The sequence below is a fragment of the Salvelinus namaycush genome, chromosome 2 (assembly GCF_016432855.1).
Source record: "Salvelinus namaycush isolate Seneca chromosome 2, SaNama_1.0, whole genome shotgun sequence".
In the NCBI taxonomy this organism is placed as follows: domain Eukaryota; kingdom Metazoa; phylum Chordata; class Actinopteri; order Salmoniformes; family Salmonidae; genus Salvelinus; species Salvelinus namaycush.
The window spans coordinates 23,474,640-23,492,788 of record NC_052308.1 but is presented as its reverse complement, the minus strand read 5'-3'; the positions used below and the strand labels follow the sequence as shown (position 1 = coordinate 23,492,788).

Sequence of the window (18,149 nt, the reverse complement as noted above, 5' to 3'; positions counted from 1 at the left end):
TACAGGATATATCTGTGTGTTTAGTGTACAGGATAGATCCATGTTTGTAGTGTACAGGATAGATCCATGTTTGTAGTGTACAGGATATATCTGTGTGTGTAGTGTACAGGATATATCTGTGTGTGTAGTGTACAGGATAGATCCATGTTTGTAGTGTACAGGATATATCTGTGTGTGTAGTGTACAGGATAGATCCATGTTTGTAGTGTACAGGATATATCTGTGTTTGTAGTGTACAGGATATATCTGTGTGTGTAGTGTACAGGATAGATCCATGTTTGTAGTGTACAGGATAGATCCATGTTTGTAGTGTGCAGGATATATCTGTGTGTGTAGTGTACAGGATATATCTGTGTTTGTATTGTACAGGATAGATCCATGTTTGTAGTGTACAGGATATATCTGTGTGTGTAGTGTACAGGATAGATCTGTGTGTGTAGTGTACAGGATAGATCCATGTTTGTAGTGTACAGGATATATCTGTGTGTGTAGTGTACAGGATAGATCCATGTTTGTAGTGTACAGGATATATCTGTGTTTGTAGTGTACACGATATATCTGTGTGTGTAGTGTACAGGATAGATCCATGTTTGTAGTGTACAGGATAGATCCATGTTTGTAGTGTACAGGATAGATCCATGTTTGTAGTGTACAGGATATATCTGTGTGTGTAGTGTACAGGATATATCTGTGTGTGTAGTGTACAGGATAGATCCATGTTTGTAGTGTACAGGATATATCTGTGTGTGTAGTGTACAGGATATATCTGTGTGTGTAGTGTACAGGATATATCTGTGTTTGTAGTGTACAGGATAGATCCATGTTTGTAGTGTACAGGATATATCTGTGTGTGTAGTGTACAGGATAGATCTGTGTGTGTAGTGTACAGGATATATCCATGTTTGTAGTGTACAGGATATATCTGTGTGTGTAGTGTACAGGATAGATCCATGTTTGTAGTGTACAGGATATATCTGTGTTTGTAGTGTACAGGATATATCTGTGTGTGTAGTGTACAGGATAGATCCATGTTTGTAGTGTACAGGATATATCTGTGTTTGTAGTGTACAGGATAGATCCATGTTTGTAGTGTACAGGATATATCTGTGTGTGTAGTGTACAGGATAGATCCATGTTTGTAGTGTACAGGATATATCTGTGTTTGTAGTGTACAGGATAGATCCATGTTTGTAGTGTACAGGATAGATCCATGTTTGTAGTGTACAGGATATATCTGTTGTGTAGTGTACAGGATATATATGTGTGTGTAGTGTACAGGATAGATCCATGTTTGTAGTGTACAGGATATATCTGTGTGTGTAGTGTACAGGATAGATCCATGTTTGTAGTGTACAGGATATATCTGTGTTTGTAGTGTACAGGATATATCTGTGTGTGTAGTGTACAGGATAGATCCATGTTTGTAGTGTACAGGATATATCTGTGTTTGTAGTGTACAGGATATATCTGTGTGTGTAGTGTACAGGATAGATCCATGTTTGTAGTGTACAGGATATATCTGTGTGTGTAGTGTACAGGATAGATCCATGTTTGTAGTGTACAGGATATATCTGTGTGTGTAGTGTACAGGATATATCTGTGTTTGTAGTGTACAGGATAGATCCATGTTTGTAGTGTACAGGATATATCTGTGTGTGTAGTGTACAGGATAGATCTGTGTGTGTAGTGTACAGGATAGATCCATGTTTGTAGTGTACAGGATATATCTGTGTGTGTAGTGTACAGGATAGATCCATGTTTGTAGTGTACAGGATAGATCCATGTTTGTAGTGTACAGGATATATCTGTGTTTGTAGTGTACAGGATAGATCCATGTTTGTAGTGTACAGGATATATCTGTGTGTGTAGTGTACAGGATAGATCCATGTTTGTAGTGTACAGGATATATCCATGTTTGTAGTGTACAGGATAGATCCATGTTTGTAGTGTACAGGATATATCCGTGTGTGTAGTGTACAGGATATATCTGTGTTTGTAGTGTACAGGATAGATCCATGTTTGTAGTGTACAGGATATATCTGTGTGTTTAGTGTACAGGATAGATCCATGTTTGTAGTGTACAGGATATATCTGTGTTTGTAGTGTACAGGATAGATCCATGTTTGTAGTGTACAGGATATATCTGTGTGTGTAGTGTACAGGATAGATCCATGTTTGTAGTGTACAGGATATATCTGTGTTTGTAGTGTACAGGATAGATCCATGTTTGTAGTGTACAGGATATATCTGTGTGTTTAGTGTACAGGATAGATCCATGTTTGTAGTGTACAGGATAGATCCATGTTTGTAGTGTACAGGATATATCTGTGTGTGTAGTGTACAGGATATATCTGTGTGTGTAGTGTACAGGATAGATCCATGTTTGTAGTGTACAGGATATATCTGTGTGTGTAGTGTACAGGATAGATCCATGTTTGTAGTGTACAGGATATATCTGTGTTTGTAGTGTACAGGATATATCTGTGTGTGTAGTGTACAGGATAGATCCATGTTTGTAGTGTACAGGATAGATCCATGTTTGTAGTGTGCAGGATATATCTGTGTGTGTAGTGTACAGGATATATCTGTGTTTGTATTGTACAGGATAGATCCATGTTTGTAGTGTACAGGATATATCTGTGTGTGTAGTGTACAGGATAGATCTGTGTGTGTAGTGTACAGGATAGATCCATGTTTGTAGTGTACAGGATATATCTGTGTGTGTAGTGTACAGGATAGATCCATGTTTGTAGTGTACAGGATATATCTGTGTTTGTAGTGTACACGATATATCTGTGTGTGTAGTGTACAGGATAGATCCATGTTTGTAGTGTACAGGATAGATCCATGTTTGTAGTGTACAGGATAGATCCATGTTTGTAGTGTACAGGATATATCTGTGTGTGTAGTGTACAGGATATATCTGTGTGTGTAGTGTACAGGATAGATCCATGTTTGTAGTGTACAGGATATATCTGTGTGTGTAGTGTACAGGATATATCTGTGTGTGTAGTGTACAGGATAGATCCATGTTTGTAGTGTACAGGATAGATCCATGTTTGTAGTGTACAGGATATATCTGTGTGTGTAGTGTACAGGATATATCTGTGTTTGTAGTGTACAGGATATATCTGTGTTTGTAGTGTACAGGATAGATCCATGTTTGTAGTGTACAGGATAGATCCATGTTTGTAGTGTACAGGATAGATCCATGTGTGTAGTGTACAGGATATATCCATGTTTGTAGTGTACAGGATATATCTGTGTGTGTAGTGTACAGGATAGATCCATGTTTGTAGTGTACAGGATATATCTGTGTTTGTAGTGTACAGGATAGATCCATGTGTGTAGTTTACAGGATAGATCCATGTTTGTAGTGTACAGGATAGATCCATGTTTGTAGTGTACAGGATATATCTGTGTGTTTAGTGTACAGGATAGATCCATGTTTGTAGTGTACAGGATAGATCCATGTTTGTAGTGTACAGGATATATCTGTGTGTGTAGTGTACAGGATAGATCCATGTTTGTAGTGTACAGGATATATCTGTGTGTGTAGTGTACAGGATAGATCCATGTTTGTAGTGTACAGGATATATCTGTGTTTGTAGTGTACAGGATATATCTGTGTGTGTAGTGTACAGGATAGATCCATGTTTGTAGTGTACAGGATATATCTGTGTGTGTAGTGTACAGGATATATCTGTGTTTGTAGTGTACAGGATAGATCCATGTTTGTAGTGTACAGGATATATCTGTGTGTGTAGTGTACAGGATAGATCTGTGTGTGTAGTGTACAGGATAGATCCATGTTTGTAGTGTACAGGATATATCTGTGTGTGTAGTGTACAGGATAGATCCATGTTTGTAGTGTACAGTATAGATCCATGTTTGTAGTGTACAGGATATATCTGTGTTTGTAGTGTACAGGATAGATCCATGTTTGTAGTGTACAGGATATATCTGTGTGTGTAGTGTACAGGATAGATCCATGTTTGTAGTGTACAGGATATATCTGTGTTTGTAGTGTACAGGATAGATCCATGTTTGTAGTGTACAGGATATATCTGTGTGTTTAGTGTACAGGATAGATCCATGTTTGTAGTGTACAGGATAGATCCATGTTTGTAGTGTACAGGATATATTTGTGTGTGTAGTGTACAGGATATATCTGTGTGTGTAGTGTACAGGATAGATCCATGTTTGTAGTGTACAGGATATATCTGTGTGTGTAGTGTACAGGATAGATCCATGTTTGTAGTGTACAGGATATATCTGTGTTTGTAGTGTACAGGATATATCTGTGTGTGTAGTGTACAGGATAGATCCATGTTTGTAGTGTACAGGATAGATCCATGTTTGTAGTTTACAGGATATATCTGTGTGTGTAGTGTACAGGATATATCTGTGTTTGTAGTGTACAGGATAGATCCATGTTTGTAGTGTACAGGATATATCTGTGTGTGTAGTGTACAGGATAGATCTGTGTGTGTAGTGTACAGGATAGATCCATGTTTGTAGTGTACAGGATAGATCTGTGCTGCAGAATGCAGGAATCTGAATCAGAGCTTGCATTCTTATCTCACTGTCTTTTTTTAGTACTGTACTTTTTTAGTACTGTCCTGTACTTTGTCTTTATTTATCTATACGTTATCCCTATCCATCTAGCCTATCTGAATGGTCAGCTTTCGGGCTCTGACTCCATAATACTAAGGGCAGTTTTTACACTGTTGAGCCCTACTGTGGTTCCTAAGCTGTTTGGGTTGGTCTGATGAGCGGTTTTATGTAAATGTTCATGAAAAGGTCGTCATGCCTTCACCAGCAGTGCTGCATAGAGGGGTCGACAGCCCCCTGTGTTTGTCAAGGACACAGCCATCCTCCCTGGCGACCAGGAGAGGAGAGATGGTGCCAGTGGTTTTCTGAGAGGGTCCACCTCTTTCTCTCTCTGGGAGATTAGCTTGTCCTGATCTGTCTCAGTGACCTCTGTCTCTCTCTGGGAGATTAGGTTGTCCTGATCTGTCTCAGTGACCTCTGTCTCTCTCTGGGAGATTAGGTTGTCCTGATCTGTCTCAGTGACCTCTGTCTCTCTCTGGGAGATTAGGTTGTCCTGATCTGTCTCAGTGACCTCTGTCTCTCTCTGGGAGATTAGGTTGTCCTGATCTGTCTCAGTGACCTCTGTCTCTCTCTGGGAGATTAGGTTGTCCTGATCTGTCTCAGTGACCTCTGTCTCTCTCTGGGAGATTAGGTTGTCCTGATCTGTCTCAGTGACAGCCAGCCATGGCTGTGTGTGATGGCTGTGTGTGATGGCTCTATCAGGAGAAAGCCTTGCTTGGTTAGACCAACTGGCTACTCACCACAGATCCATACAGTTCTAGACTGACCTAGAACCAACCTAGCTACCTGCCATCCACATAGAGATACTTTCATAAGCATGTGTTAAATAAAGAATACTACCTAGGTTTTCAATCAAATAATCTAACAGAGAGAATGGGTGTGTGGTAGTGTCTTGGTTATCTCTGAGTGTGAACCTTGCTGTTGTCACACTAACATGTACCGATCGCCTTGGGGTTCTGTCATCCGTTTCTAGGCCAGTGTTATGTCCTGTAGTGTAGACACATTAGAGCCCTGTAAACCTGTTATCTAGAGTAAGGCTCACTGTCACTGTGACTCAACTCTGGCGTGAACCCCTGCCTCAGCTGCTCTTTCTCTCTCTACAGTACCTCTCTCTCTCTACCCCTCTTTTTACCTCTTTCTCTCTCTACAGTACCTCTCTCTCTATACCCCTCTTTTTACCTCTTTCTCTCTCTACAGTACCTCTCTCTCTCTACCCCTCTTTTTACCTCTTTCTCTCTCTACAGTACCTCTCTCTCTCTACCCCTCTTTTTACCTCTTTCTCTCTCTACAGTACCTCTCTCTCTCTACCCCTCTTTTTACCTCTTTCTCTCTCTACAGTACCTCTCTCTCTCTACCCCTCTTTTTACCTCTTTCTCTCTCTACAGTACCTCTCTCTCTCTACCCCTCTTTTTACCTCTTTCTCTCTCTACCCCGTCCTCTGCCCTGCCTATCCACTCCACCTCTCCACTCCTATCTGCACGAGTAAGCAGTGCTAGGAATCCCCTACAGACAGGCCCCACCAGCTCCCGGGCAGGGCAGCCAGCAAGCAGAGCTGAGTGGAGTGGAGCCATCAGGCAGAGGCAGGCAGGTACTCTATTAGCAGCACTGAGAGCCATCAGCCTTATTTTTAGCAGGAGTAGCGCTGGTAGCGACCAGGCCCATGTTATAGCTTGCAGTAGATTTTCTGGGAGTCATCCATCTATTGTCATTCCGCTCAGTAGTATGTTTTTTTGAGTTGCTCCTATGCCTTTTGCGAGGGCCGTGTTGGGTCGTATCGATGTAGCGATAATGCATACAAGTTGCTATTGTCAGAATAGGAGGGCAGAGTGTCCATTCTCTAATTAATCTTACTTTGGAATGTTAGAGACACCTCACCATTTTTTAGCTGGTAGAAAACAGACTATTTTGAAGAGGTAGAAGTTAACCAGTGTTCTCTTTCAATCTGTGGATATAACATCATGTGGTGTGAGTATACACGTATTGCATTTTTCACCGCTAGTGTTGAGTCAGTGGTTCAGTGCAATCTTCATGCTGTATAATCAACCCCCCTTGATGTATCCTTGCGTTTTGTGTCCTCAAAGAGAGGGAGAGCAATAGACACAAGCACTTCAAACAAACAAATCACATCACCCAAAAAGTGCATCCAGTGTAGTGCTCAGAACACCACATGACTTATACATCAACCCCAAAATAGAGCTTGCTGAGTCGGAGAGGCTGAGGATGTAGGCTACACACTGGAAACATGGGAGACTTACTCAAACAACCAGCTCTCATAGGACCATCATGTCACGATGATGCCTTATTTATGGTTTATACATATGCTTCCCTGTTGGATTTAATGTTTAAATTGAGTTATCCCGTTTGTTAGTTTGAGTGAAACAATAGTGCTGGTGGACAGTGGCACCACTTTGTGGACAAAATACACTGCAGGTTTTTGGCTTCATATATAGTAAATCTAGCATCCAGTTTTTCTCAGAATTTTGGACAAATAATGATTTGTGTCATAATACGTTCTGGGAATCAATGTACTTCTTGGAGCAGGACACAATTCCTTTGAGGCTGTGTGTGTGTGTGCGTGCGTGTTTGTTTGTTTGGGGGGCGGGGGTGTTGGACTACACAAACAGCCCAAACTGTCAATCTGTTACCAAACGTTGCATCTGCACTGTTCTTCAAGTAAATGTGTTTTATTATAATTTTCAGTGGAAATTGTTAAAAATAGCACTTATGCATAACTTTGCAATCATTGGTTTGAAGTGAAAAATCTGAGTCTCAGTGTCACTCTGTTCCTGTGGAATTGCCCTGATGCCTACAGATATGAGGTCTTAAATCAATATGGGAAATGCCTTTTTTAGTCTCACAAGACCATTGGCAGATAAAGTGCCCCCGCAGGGAATAATGCAATGCTTTAACAGCCCTCTGAAAGTAATGAGAGTAGCAGTAGATGTGCAGAAAGAGAGAGACTTGACAGCGTGCGTGTGTGTGTGTGTGTGTGTGTGTGTGTGTGTGTGTGTGTGTGTGTGTGTGTGTGTGTGTGTGTGTGTGTGTGTGTGTGTGTGTGTGTGTGTGTGTGTGTGTGTGTGTGTGTGTGTGTTTGTTAGTTTGTGGATGTGACAGATTTGCCCCAGTCCTGAGTTTAGAGAGGCTCAGATCAGTGACTGCTGTGTGCCAGTAAGGGCTCTGATAATGATCTGAGCCTCTCTCTCACACACACTCACAAACACACACACAGACACACTCACAAACACACACACAGACACACACCAGTGACTGTGGAGCAGGGTTTCCTCTGACACAAAACTGGGAGAGTCCCCAAGAGTATGTACTATGAAAATAGTAATATATAGAGAGAAATAAACGGTGAAGGAGAGAGAGACAAATACTGTATAGAGAGACTGTAACAAACAGAGAAACAGATGAGAAAGAACACACATTTCTTTCCACAGGGCCATGGGATGAGCCCCACCTTCTTGGCGACAGGTAGCCTAGTGATCCCGGATCGAAAGGTTGCTGGATCGAATCCCAAGCTAATAATCTGTCCCTGAGCAAGGCAGTTTTTTTATTTTACCTTTATTTAACTAGGCAAGTCAGTTAAGAACAAATTCTTATTTACAATGACAGCCTAGGAACAGTGGGTTAACTGCCTTGTTCAGGGGCAGAACAACATATTTTTACCTTGGGATTTGATCTTGCAACCTTTCAGTTACTAGTCCAACACTCTAACCACTAGGCTACCTGCTGCCCCAACAGTTAACCCACTGTTCCCCAGGCGCCGATGACATGGATGTCGATTAAGGCAGGTAGCACCTCTCTGATTCAGTGGGGTTGGGTTAAATGCAGGAGACACATTTCAGTTGTACAACATTTTTTTTCCTATTTTTTTTCTACAAATATATCAACGAATTGTCAACGGCGCTAGAACAGTCTGCAGCACCCGGCCCCAACCTACTAAAATCTGAAGTTAAATGTCTACTGTTTGCTGATGATCTGGTGCTTCTGTTAGCAACCAAGGAGGACCTACAGCAGCACCTAGATCTTCTGCACAGATTCTGCTAGACCTGGGCCCTGACAGTAAAAACATGTCCAGTTGCCAGGACCTAAAAATGCAAATGCCATCTAGACACCTTTGCTCTAGAGGACTCAAAAAACTATACCTACCTCAGCCTAAACATCAGCACCACAGATAACTTCCCCAAAGCTGTGAACGATCTGAGAGACAAGGCAAGAAGGGCATACGCCATCAAAAGGCACATAAAAATTTGACATCCGAATTAGGATCTGGCTAAAAATACTTGAATCTGTTATAGGACCCATTTCTCTTTCCAAATAATGTCCAATCAATTGAATTTACCACAGGTGGACTCCAATCAAGTTGTAGAAACGTCTCAAGGATGATCAATGGAAACAGGATGCACCTGAGCTCAATTTCGAGTCTCATAGCAAAGGGTCTGATAACTTTTTCTGTTTTTTATTTATTTTAGTTTGTAAAATTTAAAAAAAAAATTAAAAATGAACTGTTTTACGCTTTGTAATTGTGGGGTACTTTGTGTAGATTGATGAGGAATACAAATTAATTAATCAATTTTAGAATAAGGCTGTAACGTAACAAAATGTGGGAAAGGTCAAGGGGTCTGAATACTTTCCGAATGCACTGTGAGCATTGCACAAAATGAGTGTAACGATTGTTCTCCTCCTCGTCCGAGGAGGAGCAGGGATCGGACCAAAACGCAGCTTGTGGAGAATACATGATTTATTTATTTTAAAGAAGACGAAACGACGAACACTGATAAACTATACAAAACAACAAACAACGTCAACAGACCTGAACATGAGAACTTACATATAACGAAGAACGCACGAACAGGTACAGACTAAACAAAACGAAACAGTCCCGTGTGGTACAAACACTGACAGGGAAGACAATCACCCACAAACAAACGGTGTGAACAGCCTACCTTAATATGGTTCTCAATCAGAGGAAACGTCAAACACCTGCCCCTGATTGAGAACCATATAAGGCTAAATAACAATGAACCCAACATAGAAACACATAACATAGAATGCCCACCCAGCTCACGTCCTGACCAACTAAACAAAGACAAAACAAAGGAAAATAAGGTCAGGAACGTGACAATGAGCTGGAAACTGAGCTGCACTTCCTAACCTCCTGTCAAATGTACAGTATGTGTCACGTTCCTGACCGTAGGAAGTGAAAACTCATCCATATCTCGCTGTAATTTCATTGAGAGCTTGGTTGAAAATCTGCCACCTCAGAAACAATTCAAACAGGAAGTGGAACTTCTCATGTTTTTGCCTGCCATATGAGTTCTGTTATACTCACAGACATAATTCAAACAGTTTTAGAAACTTCAGAGTGTTTTCTATCCAATATGAATAATAATATGCATATATTAGCAACTGGGACTGAGGAGCAGGCCGTTTAATATGGGCACCTCTGTGCACCTTTCATCCAAGCTACTCAATACTGCCCCTGCAGCCATAAGAAGTTAAGGGCTTGTAAGTAAGCATTTCACTGTAGGGTCTACACCTGTTGTATTCGGCGCATGTGACAAATAGAATTTGATTTCATTTCATTTGAAATGAGAGGCAGAGAGATAAGAGACGTATACTGACATTGCGTAAGAAGGAGGAGACTCCACAAGGTCACGTCCCTCCGCCCCTTTACGACCTCCCTATCAAAGCCCCAATCTAGTACCAGAGAGAGAGAGAGAGAGAGAGAGAGAGAGAGAGAGAGTGAGAGTGGAGTGGTGGCTCTTAACATTCATCAACCGTCTGTATAGAACCAGGGAATTATTGCCAGTCTTTTGAGTAATGCTTATAGGAGGGCCAGGAAATTAAATCTGTGTGTGAGATTGTGGTTGTGTTTTTCAATATGATTATGATTTAATTATATTAATGGATTATGTATTTAGCTGCTAATCCTTCAACGATCCAGAGAAGTCCAAGTCCATCACCTCAATAATTCCCTGCAGTCACCTGAATGAACACATGGTTATGCTACTACACACACTGCTTGTGAATAAGATTTGTGAATTCTAAATGTGTGAATGTGTTGATTCTAGATTGAATACTTTGGCAAAGGTGTGCGTGTGTGTGAGTGCTCTTCAGTTGAAGTGTATGGTTTTTGAACCGACCCTGTGTCGGGAGGTTGCGTGTGCACTATAACAGAGGAGAGATTTAGTTTGCTTGGGTCAATAGGCCTCAGTGCAGTAACAAGAGAGAGTTGGGCCCCAGGAGAACAGACTGGGAAAGGAGTAGAGTAATTAAGGCTGGGGCACTAGGAGCTTGCTGCCTCAGGCCTGGGTGCTCCTGCTTCACAGGAATCTCCTGGGGTGATGGTAGGGAGGGAGAGAGAGAATATTCTCCCAGTTCTGTTGCTCTGTCTGTCCGACTTGTCTCTCCCCTTCCGGCCAGAACAGAGCAGAGGGATTGGATCAGAACAGAGCAGAAGGATTGGATCAGAACGTAAGACTAACACTATAGTTGTGTTGTTAACCCCCTACAGGAAGTGAAAGGGAAAAATGTCAAATGGAGAGATTTTCCCTCTAATTCTCTTACCAAACGAATGGCCTGGGTTAGAGTGTTAGGAATAATCTGGAACTGAGCCCATCACAGTCACAGAATTATACTCTGGGGCGGATTATACAAAGACTAAGCGCTGTAAACAGTGTGTCTGAGGGGGTGGGGGCAGCGATGTGGAGCAGCCAGGGCAGACGTTTCTATTGAGATGTTCCACAGACCAGTTAGTTGTTCCTTTCAGATGGTTGCCATAACAGCACCATTGAGTCACATAAAGGAAAACAGGCCTGGGATCTGTTCTCACTGGTTGGCTGGGAGGGAGGCGGGAGCTTCTAAGGAATTTGTCTTGCCCTGTTTTCCTTGTTTTTTTTGTATGCCTTACTACTTACCCCAAAGCATCTCCCCCCACACAGAGGTTCCTCTGTTCTTTAATTGGGACTGTGTCATCAAAGTTATTTGACCCAAAGATAAAAGGGACAGCCACACAACACAGACTGTCCCTCTATTTCAGCTTGTTGTCAGGGCCCTGCTCTCACAGCAGATCCATCAGCCTTTCATAGGTGACATTAAGGAAGTCAAATTAGTGTCACCATGACAACATACAGGTAGGTTAACTCAAGCCACCATGGTGACATTTGGTAGGTCAAATCAGGGTCACCATGCCAACGTCTATAGGTTACCCTAGGCCTAGGGTTTCCATGGCGACATCTAGGTAGGTAGAAATAAGGTCACCATGGCAACATTTGCCATTTAAGATGGGCTACCTCAGGGTCAGCATCACGACTCTCAGGCGACTGTAATCCATAATAGGAGCCTCTCCCAGAGTGCACTGCTCTCCAAGGTGAGATGGAGATCGATGGATGGAGAGGGGGATGAGGCAGGGGGAGGAGTGTGAATGTGTCCTCTCAATCCATCATTCAGCACCAGCTGCTGACAAGGCGGCTACAGGACTCCCTTGTGTGTGTGTGTATCAGTACTACGCTAAAGCTAATAACACCTCTCATACTACCTCCAGCCCAGGTCAGAGGGCAGGGCATCGTTGGTGGGTTGTCCGTTAGACCAGTGTAGTTTCACACACAGGATGGAAGACTGGGAACAGAAGAATACACATTCAGACATTTTAAAATAGGACTATTTTGTCTGTTTAATTCTGTGGTGAAGTTCTTCACTTTCATGACTCATGTGGTTTTCCTCAGACATGATCTTCAGGGATGTTTTTCCTAGTGCTCGGTCCTCAGCCACTGTGGTGCAGTGTGGCGTGATGTAGGAGGCACTACAGGAGCAACCTGCTGAGCGCTAAATTGACCAGGGGAACTGTGTGTGTGCGTGTGCATGTGTGTTTATAAGTGTGTGTATTGGTCTTCATAAACAAGACAGTTAAGAGACATACTGTATTTAGAATAACCATAATGCACCACCAGTCAGACTTTCCAGACAATTAGGTCACATGTATGCACCTCATTGTACTGTGTCAGCTGTTTCCAGAATTTCCCCTTCCCCCATACTCTATATTCATCCACGCACATAGCATGTTCTGAGCATCGTCTGATGTCAGAGGTATTTAATCAAATGTGACCATCTCTAATGGACTCCCAGTCAAATATGTTCCACAGACAGCAAAGCAAACACATTGCCTGTCTATCCATCTGTCCTCTGGGCCAGAGTTTCCCAAACTCGGTCCTGGTTTCCCGCCTTGGTGCACGTTTCGTTTTTTGCCCTAACACTACACAGCTAATTCAAATAACCAACTCATCATTAAGCTTTGATTATTTTTAACAGCTGTGTAGTGCTAGGGCTAAAAAACTAAACATGCACCCAGGTGGGGCCCCAGGACTGAGTTTAGGAAACCCTGGCCTAGGCTTTCTCCTTCAACTCTCATTGTCTGAATAATGTGTATCTGAATGACTGGATCTGTGTCCTACATGTCACTGTGGATGAATGAGGCCAATGAGGCCACAGGGAAGAAGTTATCATTGGTAAAACCAGATGATGTAGCATCTCTCCCCAGACCTGCACTGCCCCAATCTGTTTCTCCCATTACAGCCTCTATATGTTCCCTTTGTCTCTTTGTCTCTCATTTGTCCCAAGGCGCTCCTATCTTAGAATAAACATCACCGGCTTTGTCTCTATGGCAACCACAGCACACACCGTACAGTGGAATGTGAGTCTGTTGGAGACCTGGTGTTCCTATAGTTGGAACAGGGTCGGGCCATAGGAAATGTACAGTACAATCATACACTACAATATAGTACAATAAAATACAATTCAGTACTGTACAATACAATAAAATACAGGACAATACAATACAACTTCATATTGTAGGATAGCTTTTAGGAACTGTCTGTCTGTCATTTGGGTATAAGCCTACCCTGACCCTTCCCGATTGCAGTTGGCCTTTGCTACCGGCCCACTTTCTGCGTCAGCCCGAGGAAGTGTTGGAATGATACAGCCAATACGCTGAATCTGCTCAAGCATGCAGAATATTTATTTTTCTTTTTTCTCGCTCCTTGTCTAAATATTTTTGTGTTCCTTTGAGCCGTATTTGTCAGCAGCATTGCTGGGCATATTTTCATCATACTAACCACTTCTGACGATTAATGTGCAGGCATAGGTTATGGTTTTGATGGTATGCCCAGTCTGTTCCAGGAAGGTAGTAATGTCTTGCCACAGGGCTATATTATATTTCACTCATCAGATGGAGGCTATGCACAGGGGTGAGCCACCATAGCAGGTCTGAGAGCACCCTAATGGTTCCTTCTGACTCAAACTGGGATGACCTCATCTGTGGAGTAGAGCTGTTCTGGTTGGTTGAGTTCCAGGTTATTCAATCACCAGCCTACTCTGAAGGTTATATGTTCAGCTCAAGGTTGTTAGAGGTGGGCCCTGACACAGGAAGTGATTATAGTACTGGAACTCCCATTGGCTGTTGTCAGTCCAATAGCCATGCCCTTTTCTATTGTAGACCAGCCTTCACTGTATTTGTACAGCGATTTTCAATTAATTGTTGAGCTTGTTAATATATGAGTATTAACTTACTAATAAATGCAAGTGAGAGACAATTACAATATGAGATACGTTTTATTTTATTATACATGTTGTTAGAAGCATTGACCTAGGCCTGTCTCTTTAGATTCTATCCCCTGTTATCCCCTCAGTAACATGATCTTCTCTCAGAGAGCCAGGTAACAGAACACCATTTACTGTCCTCGCCTTGAGCAAGCGGGGCTGAGGTAAAAGGGGGAGGCGCTGGCGGGGTGATTGTGTGCCGCTTGGGTGTAGTCTCTCTCTGTGTAATTATTTTCCTCAAAGGGAAAACAAATGAGGAGGGATTTGTGTGGTGTCCCTGACTGCCTGCCCCACTGCCTGCCCCACTGCCTGCCCCCCTGCCTTACTGCTGCCTGGTCCTTAGGTGTAGGCTATGTAAGGCTGGGATGACCTTTCACAGAGCAAACAGAGAGGGAGAATGCCCTTCAACCCTTCAGCTTCATCCTCATCACATGCGTGTCACGGCGATACAGCTCAGGTCTGTGTGTGAGAGTCTTAGGGGAGGAATGACAGGGCCAGGTGGGCCAGGGCCACAGCACGACACATTGCCTGCTTCTCTCATCCAATACAAATAGATCAATCAGCCTGATGTGCTGTTACTAACCACTCCCATATTAACTAATAGCGTGAAGCTGACATGAATCTGAACAACTTATTGACGCAGCAGGGGTCTCTCAGATCTCTGTTATGTTCTCTCTGTGTGTGTGTGTGTGAATACGCAAATAATAAAGTCTTTGTATGATGGTATGTGCTATAATTGTGTAGCTCTCATTTCTGAAAGTATGTTATGTGTGGCTCACATAGAATAATTTATTGTCTTCTTCTCTCTCTCTGTCTTCCTCTCAGTGTTGAGTAGAGTGACCAGACAGGAAGATGGATGAGCTACAGGATGTGCAGCTGACTGAGATCAAGCCCCTGCTGACCAATAAGGTGAGAGTATGAGATGACCACCTGCAAGGGAGAGTCACACATACACATGCCTATACACTGAGTATACCAAACATTAGGAATACCTTCCTAATATTGAGTTGCATTCGTCGGGGCAAGGACTCTACAAGGTGTCAAAAGCGTTCTACAGGGATGCTGGCCCATGTTGACTCCAATGCTTCCCACAATTGTGTCAAGTTGGCTGGATGTCCTTTGGGTGGTGGGCCATTCTTGATACACATGGGAAACTGTTGAGTGTGAAAAATCCAGCAGCGTTGCAGTTCTTGACACTAACCGGTACGCCTGGCACCTACTACCATACACTGTTCAAAGGCACTTAAATCTTTTGTCTTGCCCATTCACCCGCTGAATGGAACACATACACAGTCCTAGCTCAATTGTCGCAAGGCTTAAAAATCCTTCTTTAACTTGTCTCTTTCCCTTTATCTACACTGATGGAAGTGGATTTAATAAGTGACATCAATAAGGGATCATAACTTCCACCTGGATTCACCTGGTCAGTCTATATCATGGAAAGAACAGGTGTTCTTAATGTTTTGTAGACTCATGTTTTGAGATTTATTCACTATTTGTCTCCATCGTGAACAGTGCTTTCCTCCCCACTCCAGAACTCTGTTCATCAAAGTTAATTATTTATAATTCCTGCTTCACTGTAGTGAGGGAAGAGAAAAGACTCTAGAAAATAGAGGAATAGGAGTCAATAGAAGAAAAATCAAGGGATGGAGTTAGGCTCAAGAGAGAGATGCAGAGAGATGCAGAGAGATGGAGAGAGAGAGTAGGCAGATGAAGCTTGAAAGCAAGAGGGAGGGGAGGAAAGAGGGGAATATCAAAGGGGAACCTTGCAGAAACGCATCTCTTTTTTTTGCTTGAAAGATTCAGATGAGAGAGAAAACACTCCAGCAGATCAAAGCTTTCTTCCCACCGTTCCTCAAGGACCTCCGTCTCCACTGCAGCATCGAGGAGGGGATGAGCTCCCAGCCTGCCTTGGGTTGGGGCAAGGAGAAGGAAGTCAGCCCATCTGTGTAAATTGACCCGTTTTATATCCAGAGGGAACTATTCTGTTCCAGACAGTTCCAGGGCGATATTACAGGCAGTTACAGAAGGTTTTCACCAAAAACAAATTTGGCACGAGAAGTTCCGCCCCCATTAATTTTCAACGAGGTCACGTGGATAAATGTACAGGGTATTGTGGGAAGGTGAGCGGCAAGAACCCTGCTGGTGGAGTGGTAGAAAAAGTTCAGCTCTGCTCTACTTTATGCAAATTTCAATCAAAGTGAAGCCTTGGAGCGAAGCGTTGTCAAGAGGAGGCACCGCCTCTGGTCAAAACCCACTGTTAGGCTTTCTCTGCATCACAGGACATGAGTTGATGTATAGGCTGAGGCAGAGGGTATTGTGTCATACATCATGGGCTGAACAGGCCATTCATCACCTGACAGTGGTGCTGGTGAAGTGGGCTGGCTGTGGACAGACAGGTGGATGGAAGACAGCGCCACGTCTGAATGAATGGGTTTATGGCTGACCTCTCACTCCACCTAGTGGCCAGGCCATCTCATTAAGAATCCAACAGACAGGAGCCTGCAGGATAGATGTGAGGACAGACATACAGTAATGAGTTGACAGGAGAGGCATACAGGTGATAAATAGGATAGCATATTTAGAGTATGTCAATTAAGCAGTGGTGTTTTCTATCCTGAACAAAAATATAAACGCAACATTCAACAATTCCAAAGATTTTACTGTGTTACAGTTCATATAAGGAAATCAGTCAATTGAAATAAATTCTTTAGGATCTAATCTACGGATTTCACATGACTGGGAATACAGATATGTATCTGTTGGTGCATGGATCATAAAACCAGTCAGCATCTCCTTCGCATAATGTTGATGGCTGTTGATTGTGGCCTGTGGAATGTTGTCCTTCTCTTCAATGGCTGTGCGAAGTTGCTGGATATTGCCGGGAACTGGAACAAGCTGTCGTACATGTCGATCCAGAGCATCCCAAACATGCTCAATTGGTGACATGTCTAATGAGTATGCAGGCCATGGAAGAACTGGGACATTTTCATCTTCCAGGAATTGTGTACAGATCCTTGCAACAGGGGGCTGTGCATTATCATGCTGAAACATGAGGTGATGGCTGTGGATGAATGGCACGACAATGGGCCTCAGGATCTCGTCACGGTATCTCTGTGCATTTAAATTGCCATTGCTAAAATGCAATTGTGTTCTTTGTCCGTAGCTTATGCCTGCCCATACCATAACCCCACCGCCTCCATGGGGCACTCTGTTCACAACGTTGACATCAGCAAACCGCTCGCCCACATGACACCATACACATGGTCTGCGGTTGCGAGGCTGGTTGGACATATTGCCAAATTCTCTAAAATGATTTATGGTAGAGAAATGAAAATTCAATACTACGGCAACAGAGTTCCTGCAGTCAGCATGCCAAATGCAAGCTCCCTCAAAACTTGACAAATCTGTGACATTGTGTTGTGTGACCAAACTGCACATTTTAGAGTGGCCTTTTATTGTCCCCAGCACAAGGTGCACCTGTGTAATGATTATGCTGTTTAATCAGCTTCTTGATATGTCATACCTGTCAAGTGGATGGATTATCTTGGCAAAGATACTAACAGGGATGTAAAGAAATTTGTGCACAAAATTTGAGAGAAATAAACTTTTTGTGCATATGGAAAGTTTCTGGGATATTTTATTTCACCTCATGAAACATGGGACCAACACTTTAAAAGTTGGGTTTATAGTTTTGCTCAGTATAAAATACTGTAGGTGAAAGAATTTCTACCATCCAACACCTCAATAACATACCTTTCTTTCCTCTTTCCTCTCAGAATTCACGTAACTTCCAGGACTTTGACTGCCAGGTGAGTGTCTCCAGTTCTAAATGAAGGGTGTTGATTTGTACTGATCATTTTCAGTGATGTGAAAATGAAGGGACCAAACAGAGGGAAAGTGTTCTGCTCAGGTGACAAGCGGTGGTTTGA

General features: G+C 42.7%; 1 protein-coding gene across 1 annotated transcript in view; it reads left to right on the top strand.

Moving 5' to 3' along the window:
* The window catches only part of LOC120060308 (protein NDRG3-like), a 59,944-nt gene that overhangs the window by 12,049 nt on the left and 29,746 nt on the right, over positions 1-18,149 (top strand). The window contains exons 2-3 of the mRNA XM_039009509.1: positions 15,043-15,126; positions 17,997-18,029. Of these exons, the coding sequence (XP_038865437.1) occupies positions 15,070-15,126; positions 17,997-18,029 (90 nt within the window). The 5' untranslated portion in view covers positions 15,043-15,069. The remainder of the gene's footprint in view (positions 1-15,042; positions 15,127-17,996; positions 18,030-18,149) is intronic.